Source organism: Phocoena sinus, chromosome 15, assembly GCF_008692025.1.
Source record: "Phocoena sinus isolate mPhoSin1 chromosome 15, mPhoSin1.pri, whole genome shotgun sequence".
Lineage (NCBI taxonomy): Eukaryota > Metazoa > Chordata > Mammalia > Artiodactyla > Phocoenidae > Phocoena > Phocoena sinus.
Window position 1 is genome coordinate 80,926,735 of NC_045777.1, and position 9,997 is coordinate 80,936,731.

At 61.8% G+C, this 9,997-nt stretch overlaps 1 protein-coding gene across 3 annotated transcripts; it reads left to right on the top strand.

Annotated features, from left to right (window-relative positions):
* Positions 1-110: 110 nt before the first annotated feature.
* On the top strand, positions 111-7,788 carry PLOD3 (procollagen-lysine,2-oxoglutarate 5-dioxygenase 3). Of its 3 annotated transcripts, none has more exons than XM_032604679.1 (19): positions 111-751; positions 1,114-1,205; positions 1,372-1,508; positions 1,617-1,780; positions 1,911-2,023; positions 2,194-2,257; positions 2,802-2,899; positions 3,163-3,264; positions 3,440-3,565; positions 3,762-3,883; positions 4,289-4,393; positions 4,507-4,632; positions 4,887-5,028; positions 5,106-5,219; positions 5,406-5,474; positions 5,945-6,049; positions 6,557-6,703; positions 6,888-7,013; positions 7,355-7,788. In XM_032604679.1, the coding sequence occupies exons 1-19, from the start codon at positions 640-642 to the stop codon at positions 7,508-7,510; spliced, it is 2,220 nt and encodes a 739-aa protein (XP_032460570.1). In that variant the 5' UTR covers positions 111-639; the 3' UTR covers positions 7,511-7,788. The 3 variants fall into 3 exon arrangements, with proteins under 3 accessions (XP_032460570.1, XP_032460569.1, XP_032460571.1); XM_032604678.1 differs by having other exon boundaries at positions 315-751; positions 4,259-4,393; XM_032604680.1 differs by having other exon boundaries at positions 315-751; positions 3,509-3,565.
* Positions 7,789-9,997: the final 2,209 nt, after the last annotated feature.

Sequence of the window (9,997 nt, forward strand, 5' to 3'; positions counted from 1 at the left end):
GCAGTGAAGATGATGGGCCGGAGTACCAAAGAACTTGGCTTCAGTGGGCAATCCCAGAGGTCCCCGGTGACCCTCTGCCAAAACCTCACCCCCCAGATCCCTTGGGGCCACAGATTCCTCGGCCTTCTCCCTCCCTGCCGTCAAACCCGCTCCGCGCGTCCCCATCGCCTCTTTCTGGGTCTTCCACCCGGCTGCTCGAGGCAGGGTTGTGGCAGAGACCCACCTCCGCATTCCGCCGGACCCGCAAGGGGTCACTTCCCCTCTCCGCGTTTCACCTTCCTGAAGTGTTAGGCTGGCTGTGGGCCGGGCTGGCTCTAAAAGTCCTCGGCTCCGGATCGCCAGCCCTAGTCCCCGCCCCTCCCCCGCCTCCGGGTTGGGCGCCCCCTCCCGCTCGTTCAGTTCTGCCCACCGCCCGGGACAATCCTCGCCTTGTCTAAGGCCCGGCATCTCGAGTTTTCTGTAACCTCCGGGTACGCTTTTTTTTTTTCCCCCGGGGCGGAGCCCCAAGCCGGCTCCTCCTAGCTGCGGGCCGCACAGCAGCCCCCGTCCTTTTTCCCAGAGCCTCTCTCCGGAGTTGGGGTCCAGGCGCACAGCCAGAGCCCGGTGCGGGCTTGTGTGCCCCTCGGCCAGCTCCCCGTCATGGCCTCGGGCCCGGGACTCCGGCTCCTGCTGCTACTGCTGCTACTGCTGTCGCCGCCTCCTGAGGCCTCGGCTTCAAATCGTCCCCGGGGCAGCGACCCTGTCAACCCAGGTGAGAACCCGGGGAGGGGCGAGTGGCGCCAGGCTGACCCCGGGGAGAGGGTCGAGGCGGGCCTCTCCCACGCCCAGCGGGCTCTCTAGGGCCGAATCACACGGCCCCTCGCCCACTCCTCGCTCTGAACTGTTTCCACCCTCCCCATGGGAACTGACCCCGAATTTCTGGGTGTTACTCCCATTCGGCTTTCACTGGGGTCAAGTTTCCCTGGGTTGGAAGAGTTTAAGAGGGAATGCGGAAAAGAGGGGAGGAACCGGAGCAGAGTCAGAGGGAGGGAAAGGGGGCCTGCGGTGAGTGGAGCTTGCCGGGCAGCGAGCTGGGCGAGTGGGTCCTGAGTGTCAATTCCTGGCTGGTGACAGAGAAGCTGCTGGTGATCACCGTGGCCACAGGCGAGACAGAAGGATACCGGCGTTTCCTGCGGTCAGCGGAGTTTTTCAACTACACTGTGCGGGTGAGGAGAGAAACACTCTCATGGCCTCTAGAAGGGGTGGGGGTGGGGTCTAGCCTAGGAGTGGGCTGAGGGCTGGATGCCTGGGACCCCACGGTGAGCCTGGTCAGGACGGTGGGACCACCTGGCCGCCTGAGCCCCTCCCTGGCATTCTGGGTCTCCTCCACAGACCCTGGGCCTGGGACAGGAGTGGCGAGGGGGCGATGTAGCCCGAACGGTTGGTGGAGGACAGAAGGTCAGGTGGCTGAAGAAGGAAATGGAGAAATATGCAGACAGGGAGGATATGGTCATCATGTTTGTGGACAGGTAAAGGGGCTGGGGCTGGGGAGAAAGAAGAGGGGTGGACAGAAAGAGGGGGTGAGGAGACTGAGGTTCCTAGTGGCTGTCCTGCTCATCCTACCCTTCCTCCCCCAGCTACGACGTGATTCTGGCCGGCAGCCCCTCGGAGCTGCTGAAGAAGTTTGTCCAGAGTGGCAGCCGTCTGCTCTTCTCTGCAGAGGGCTTCTGCTGGCCCGAGTGGGGGCTGGCGGAGCAGTACCCTGAGGTGGGCACGGGGAAGCGCTTCCTCAACTCTGGTGGTGAGTGGCAGAGTGTCCAAAAGTGGTGGGGCATGGAGTGTTCCAGGTGCCTGAGGGCTGGAGAGGGAGTGCGGACAGGTCCTGGGACCCTGGGAATCTTGGAGTCAGCACCTCCCCTCCCCCCACCCAGGATTCATTGGCTTCGCCCCTGCTATCCACCAAATTGTCCGCCAGTGGAAGTACAAAGATGACGATGACGATCAGCTGTTCTACACTCGGCTCTACCTGGACCCAGGACTGAGGGTAGGGAGGGGCAGAAGAGGGGGCCCGACTTGAAGCTCTGGAGGTGGCAGGCCTCTCAGGCTGAATGCGAGGGAAGGGGTAAAGAGGCTTCTTGAAAGACATAAAGAGAAAAGGTGGGAAATGGTGTCCCACCGCCTCTTTAATTACCTGCCCCATCTCATCCCATCCAGGAGAAACTCAGCCTTAATCTGGATCATAAATCGCAGATCTTTCAGAACCTCAACGGGGCTTTAGGTGAGGAAAAGGCCATCTGAAGGGGTGATGGGAGGCTGCTGGGGGTCCTGAATGTGGGAGAGGCTCCTGGTAGGACTGGGGTGACCTTCGACTCACCTCGATGTTAACTTCATCAAACGTCGGAATGGCTGATAGGTGCACCGCGCTAATAGCAGCAGCAGCAGTGGTCGCGCCTGACGTCTGTCTGACACACTACGAGGCGGGGCTCTGGGCCAGGGCTTTACTTCTGTAATTTCATTTAACACAACAGTTCTACAAAGGGCAGGTCTGTGGTTATCCACCTGTTACAGATGGGGAAACTGCCTCTTTGAGGGGCCAGTGGCTTGCCCAGGTCGCACAGGTAGTAAGTGGTGGGGTGCCCCAGGGTGACAGCAGCCTGGTCAGTGCCCTCAGAGAGAGAAGGTGTCCCATCCCTGCCCCATGGGTCACAGTCCTTCATCCTCTAGAGAAGCTGGGCAGCCCCCGCCCCCCCCATATTTAGAAGCACGTGCTGTTTGGCAGCTTTGGGGGAAAGGGAGTCTGAAGCCTGGCCTTTCTTCCCCAGATGAGGTGGTCTTAAAGTTTGGTCGGAATCGCGTGCGTATCCGGAATGTGGCCTATGACACACTTCCTGTTGTGGTCCATGGGAACGGCCCCACTAAGGTGCCCCAGTTGCTTATACCCTCAGCCCCAGCCCCAGTCAGTCCTGCCCGCACAGCCCCTGCCCCAGACCTCGCCCCAGCCCCCAGGTTCCTCCAGCCCTTCCAAGTAGTGAGTCCTCCCCAACCCCAGAAGCACAGGTGCTGGGAGGGTTTCTCAGTGGCCACCACTCCCCATCCTGCCCTGTCCCCTCCCTGTCTGCCCCACCTCCCTCACCTCTGGCCCTGGACTCATCAGCCTCAGCCTCTCACCGTCTCTCCCAACAGCTCCAGCTGAATTACCTGGGAAACTACGTCCCCAATGGCTGGACTCCTGAGGGAGGCTGTGGGTTCTGTGACCAGGACCGGAGGCCACTCCCGGGGGGGCAGGTGAGGAGGGGGTGCCAGCGTGGGTGGGAGAGCGCTTGGAAGCAGGAGGTTCAGGGAGGGCATTCCAGGCAGCAGTGGGTGGGGGCAAAGCCCCTGGAGACCCGCAAACCTGCCAGGGTTGTGGAGGACAGACTGGCGGGCTTTCCTCTGAGCCCCATCACGTTGTATCTTCCAGACTCCCCCCCGGGTGCTTCTGGCAGTGTTTGTGGAACAACCTACCCCATTCCTGCCCCGCTTCCTCCAGCGGCTGCTGCTCCTGGACTATCCGCCCGACAGGGTCACCCTCTTCCTGCACAACAACGTGAGACACCCCGACTGACAGCCTCTCCCTCCCAAGGGACCCCGCCCCTGCCCTCATCAGAACTCCCACTCCCTATATCCCAGACTCCTTCCTGCACCCTTTTTGCTCACCTCCTTCCCCGCTCCTGTCCCTCAGGCACCATCTTTTCTGCCCTCTCGGTCTCCCCATCTCCCCCTTCTCCCCCCGCCATCTCCAGGAGGTGTACCACGAGCCCCACATTGCTGACTCCTGGCCCCAGCTGCAGGACCACTTCTCAGCTGTGAAGCTGGTGGGGCCCGAGGAGGGCCTGACGCCAGGCGAGGCCAGGGACATGGCCATGTGAGTGAGCCTTGGGCGGGTGTTGGGGGGGGCGGTGAAAGCAGTGGGGGAGGGGCTGCCACCCACTGCAAGCCCCCTTCCCTCTCCGTTCCCCATCCAGCCTCTCCTCGGCCTCCACAGTGGCGCACTCCCAGCCACTAAGTGTGCTGTCCCTCCCTTGCCCCGCACAGATGGAAGAATCTGGGGGTCCCGGGGGAGGAGGCGCAGAGGCCTCGGCCTCCCCCTTTCCCGCCCTCCCCCTCCCCCCCAGTCCTTTTCTCCCTGCTGTCCTCTTGCTGATGCTTCTACCCACTTTCCTCCTCTTCTCCTCAGCGGGTAGGGGGAGTTCCACCCTCTCTACAGTCCCCTCTCCCCCCACACCTGCTCCCGTTTCAGCTCATCTGTCTGTTGGTCTGTCACCTCCAGGGACACTTGTCGGCAGGACCCCAAGTGTGAATTCTACTTCAGCCTGGACGCAGACGCGGTCATCAGCAACCCGCAGACCCTGCGCATCCTCATTGAAGAGAACAGGTCACTCAGCTGGTTCAGCCAGAGGGCCCCCAGATAGTCCCCAGGGAACCCCCCCCTCCTCCCCTGGGCGTGGGGCACAACTCCGCCCGGCCCTCACCTCTGCTCGTCCACAGGAAGGTGATAGCGCCCATGCTGTCCCGCCACGGGAAGCTGTGGTCCAATTTCTGGGGAGCCCTGAGCCCCGATGAGTACTACGCGCGCTCCGAGGACTACGTGGAGCTGGTGCAGCGGAAGCGAGCGTGAGTCCTGAAGCCCCTCCCCTGCCCCGGCCTGGGCCCTCGGAGACCCTGCATCCTGCCGCCAAGCCCCAGTCTCGGGGGCCCAGTGGGGGCTGTGGGCAGGGACTGACCGTGCAGGGGGGCACGAGAGGGTTGACGGGGGAAGCCAGTGGGACCTAGCAGCTCACAGCCCTCGAGGGAAGGGGCCCCTGGGAGGAACAGGGCAGGACTGTGGGGCTCGCCCACGTAGCTGACCCCAGTGTGGGCGCCTCCAGGGGCGTGTGGAATGTGCCCTACATATCCCAGGCCTATGTGATCCGCGGGGAGACCCTGAGGACGGAGCTGCCCCAGAGGGAGGTGTTCTCGGGCAGTGACACTGACCCAGACATGGCCTTCTGCAAGAGCCTGCGGGATAAGGTGAGTGGGCCTGGGGCTCGAGGCGGGGCAAGGCCCTTGCTCCCTGTCACCCTTCTCACACCCTCCCTCCACTCCAGGGCATCTTTCTCCACCTCAGCAATCAGCACGAATTTGGGCGCCTCCTGGCCACTTCCCGGTATGACACAGACCACCTGCACCCTGACCTCTGGCAGATCTTCGACAACCCCCTGGTGAGTAGGCGGCCCCTCGCTCAGAAGGTAGTTTCCCCTCCTTCACTAAAGGAGGATGCCCCAGACCTACCGCACGCTCATGCGTGCTGTGCAGGCTCTCCTGTTGCCTGGGGAGGGGGCTTCCTGGGCGGGAGCAGATGGAATGAAGAGGGCCCGGGTCAAGGTGCACCTCCCCCCATCCCCCAGGACTGGAAGGAGCAGTATATTCACGAGAACTACAGCCGGGCCCTGGAAGGGGAGGGACTCGTGGAACAGGTGAGCCCCACGCAGGACCCCGACCCATCACATGGCCATCACCCCCTGGGTCCACCGCCTGGATTAGTGGTGCCTCAGGGTTTTCTGCTCAGGCATTGAGGGCAAAGGCAGAGCAGATAGGCCTGCAGCCCCCATCCTGGCATTAATCTGGGTGGTCCTCTCTTGTCTGTTGGGTATATTGGTGTATGGGTGAAATTATACTTTTTAAGATGAGTTTGAAAACCACTATCCCAGAACCCGGGGCTCCAGGACCCCCGTGCCATTTGCGCCATGTTTTCAGCACTGCTCCCACCTTCTCTGGCCCAGCGCCTCCTGGCCCATCCCCACACTCAGATCCCCATTCCTGCAGATTCTCTCATCTCCTGGCTTCCCTTTCTGCTCCCTGCTTTCTCTCCCTTCCTTTGGCTGCCTGTCCGCTCCCCGAGCATGACCCAGCCCTGCTGTTCTCGCCCTGTCCCGCCCGTCCGCAGCCCTGCCCGGACGTGTACTGGTTCCCTCTGCTGTCTGAGCAAATGTGCGATGAGCTGGTGGAAGAAACGGAGCATTACGGCCAGTGGTCAGGAGGCCGGCATGAGGTGAGGGGCTGGGGCAGGGGGGAGGGGGTCCCCAGGAGGACGGAGGTGAAACTTCCCTGATTGAGGGAAAATGGAATCCAGAGAGTGGGAGCAAAGAGGGGTCCCCAAGGGGGAGGGGCCCACAGGAGGCACAGCTGTATTCACTCACTCATCCATTCGTTCAAGAAATATTTACGGGGTGGGTCCTAGCCGCCAGCCCTGGCCTGGGTCTGCCCTCCTGGGTCTCACCCGCTGTCAGCAGCAGCAGAAACCCAGCTTCTGAAGGCTGTGGTGGGCAGCCCGGGTGCTGCGGGCGGCTCAGGAGGGACCCTTGACCCAGACGTGGGGGGACCGAGGGGCTCCGCAGAAGAGGTGACGTCTTAGCTGACACTCAGAGGACAGGAGGAGCGAGGCAAGCTGAGAAGTGGTCGAGACTTCCAGACGGAGGGAATACAGGCTTTAAGGCCTGGGAGCAAGAGGAGGGGGAGGCTGACACTGCCCTGTCGGCTCAGTGCCCGCTGCCCACAGGACTCAAGGCTGGCTGGAGGCTACGAGAACGTACCCACCGTGGACATCCACATGAAGCAGGTGGGCTATGAGGACCAGTGGCTGCAGCTGCTGCGGACGTACGTGGGGCCCATGACCGAGAGCCTGTTCCCCGGCTACCACACCAAGGTGGGCCGCTGCACTCGCCACCCCTGCGCCTCCACCTCCCACACCCCGTCCCGGCCCCATAAAATGAGATCCTACAGGAGGGCAGCCCTGGGGGAGGCAGCCCGCAGGTACCAGTGAGAACCCCTCCCCTTCCCCGGACCTGATGGCCATCCCTCCAGCCTCTCCTCCCGTGTCCCTGTCACAGACCCGGGCGGTGATGAACTTTGTGGTCCGCTACCGGCCAGATGAGCAGCCCTCTCTGCGGCCACATCACGACTCATCCACCTTCACCCTCAATGTCGCCCTCAACCACAAGGGCCTGGATTATGAGGTGAGTCCCTACTGCCCTCCACTTCAGGGCGCCCCCAGGGCCCCTCCCCACACGCAGGACCCTGTGTCCCGCCCCCTTACCATCCCTACACACACCCCTCGGTCACCTCCCTCCCCCTTGTCTGCCTTCTTTATATTTCTCAGTGACTTCGTGGGTATCCTCTTCTGGACCCCTTCCGGGCTGGCAGCCTCACCCTTTCTCCTGGGTCTCCCATCTGCTGATGCCCAAACCTGTGTCCTCCCTCCCTGATTCCCCCGGTCGGGCTCTCCCCGCTCTGTCAGCCCGCCGCCCAGCCCCCACTTCCGCTCACTCTGCACTCCTGCCCCTTCTCGTCTTCCCAGGGAGGTGGCTGCCGCTTCCTGCGCTACGACTGTGTGGTGTCGTCCCCCCGGAAGGGCTGGGGGCTCCTGCACCCTGGCCGCCTCACCCACTACCACGAGGGGCTGCCCACCACTCGGGGCACTCGCTACATCATGGTGTCCTTTGTGGACCCCTGACGCTCCACCACTGCCCAAGCTTCCCTGCCATTGTGCCTTCCTGTGCCGCCCTCCTCGGAGGGGGTCTGTCCAGCTCCTCGCCTCCTGGGTGTATGTTCCGTGTGCCTGGGACTGAATGTGTCACCTCGCTTCCCACCACGCGGCCCTCAGGAAGCTCAGGGAGCCCCCTTGCTCCACCCCTCAGCCCCCAAGAGTTCCCGGGGAGAGGGCTTCTGGGTGTTCACCACGTGATAAATTATTGTTTTTCAGTCTCCCTCTCAATAAAAGAGGATTTGTAATTCTTGAGTCCATTTATTCTTTCATCTACCTGTGGACGCCGTATCCCTCCCGCCACCCAGTGTAGAGGGGAGACCCGGGGTTTTCCAGAGGAAAAGAACAGAGAAAAAGAAAAGACAGAGACATGATTTTAGAGCAGAGTGGGAGCCTGGAAGCTTCCCTGGCTCCCACGTCTAACTCCCTGTCATTGCCAGAGCTGGGGGAGGACGTGAGGAGGGCCAGACCGAAAGAAGGACTTCCCTTGTTGGGCTGAGGTGAGAACCCCCCATCCCCACCCGTGCAAAGCCCCCAAGCTCTCCTCCCCGATTCTCTCCTCACCTGATGGCATCTTCTCCAGTGCATGACGTGTGGGGCGGCACAGCCGTAAGCTGAGCTCCAGGGACATTGCTGGGGAAGTAAGTCCCCCTGGGGGCATGTGTTCTTTGAGGGAAGACAGGCTGGAACCCTACTGTGGCTTCTTGCGTCTAAGCTGTTAGGTGGAATCAGGAGAGGGGACTCCTAAGGGTCAGCCCAGGAAAGCTTCCTGGAAGAGGCGTGATGGGAAGCAGCCTTGCAAAAGACAAGACTGGGACTTTTTTTTTTTTTACCGGGACTTCTAGTGGTCCAGTGGTTAGGACTCCTGGCTTGCACTGCAGGGACCATGGGTTCCATCCCTGGTGAGGGAACTAAGATCCCACAAGGCAAGGTGCAGCCAAAAAAACCCAAAAACAAGTGACGTTCCCTGACCTGGAAAAAGTGCTGGCTCTGCAGGCCTCTGGTCAATGTTAAACAGGGCCACGGTCACAGTGAGGACTGGCCCCAGCCCACTGGAGGATATGCCCACAGACCAGTGGGCTCTCTCTTGGAGGGGTTCCCCAATCCTTAGCCTCTCCCATAAAACCCTTCCCTCTGAAGGTCTCCCCACAGAGGCCTAAGCTACTCCTTAGGGAATATATCCTCCTGCAGGTCACCTACCGTTTAGGCGCCAGGTCCGGGTGACAAATGGGGAGCTCTGCACTTCGGGATACACACACATGGCAACCCCCGCTGGCCCAGACCTCTCCCAACCCTGCTCCTCACAGGGAGCCGGTCCTGACTTCCACAAAGTTAAACACCTTCCTCACCCCGAGGCTCCAAGCCACAGCCCTGGTCTTTCCTTTCGGTCCTACTGGTCACAGCCCTGTGAGCCCAAATAGTGGTTAACCCTTCCATGCCGGGGTTCACAATGCTCCAATGTGCAGGTCAGCAGCGGGGGCGGAAGCGAGGGCAGAATCCAGGCCAGGGGTCAGGACCAGTGGGTTGGGTCAAAGAAGGTACGCTTCACTGCCGTGGTGGCTCCTGGGTGACTCCCCTCTGCATCCTCCTCCAGCCACCTCTTCCGGGGCCTCCAAGTGTTTGCCGTCCTGCAATGGGTCTTCCCCTTTTGGGGGGCTCACTGAGTCCCTGAAGACCTGAGGAACCCTGCGCCTGGCACTCTGCTTCCCCATTCCAGTACGGGAGGGAGGGAGGCAGGGCAGGGGTCTGTGGGGTGGAGAGAGGGAGAAAGATGTAGATTGGACAGATGCGCCTGAAACCATGGAACAGGGAAGGGGGAAAACGGGGGACCTGGGACTCGAACCTCTGGATCCTGAGTCCCCACAACCCCCCACGCACCGCCACCACCTCCCTCCCAGGTGTGCCTGGCTGCCTTGCTCCTGTATTCCTGGGCCGGGCCTGGATCCTAGCGGTCCTCGACCTGGTCTGACTCCGTGGAGATAGAAACACACCTGGGGCAGGGGGCCGCTGCTCTGCCTGGGTCCGCAACTGGGCCATCCGGAGACATATCCGTGACCACCTCCCCATCTCGGCGAGGCGCTCGGGAACGGTGAGCTGGCTGGGAGCAGGGCTTCAGAATGGACTCTCGGGACCTTCACCCCCGAAGTCCAATGTCAGCTCCCCAGTGGGGTGTCCCCCAGCTGGTTAAAAGCGCAGATCCGGATCCCTCCTGGAACTACCTCTTTGGCTTCCACCCTCACGGGGTCCTGGTCAGCGGGGCCTGCAGCAACTTCTGCACAGAGGCCACTGGCTTCTCCACCTCTTCCCTCACCTCCAGCCCCACCTGCTCACGCTGCCCTGTTGGTTCCAGCTCCCTGTCTTCAGGGACTACATCATGTGTGCTGGTGAGGAGAGCGCTGGGTCTCAGAAGCCCCAGTCCCTGCTGTCACCTCCTAACTGCCCTCCTCCTCCCGCATG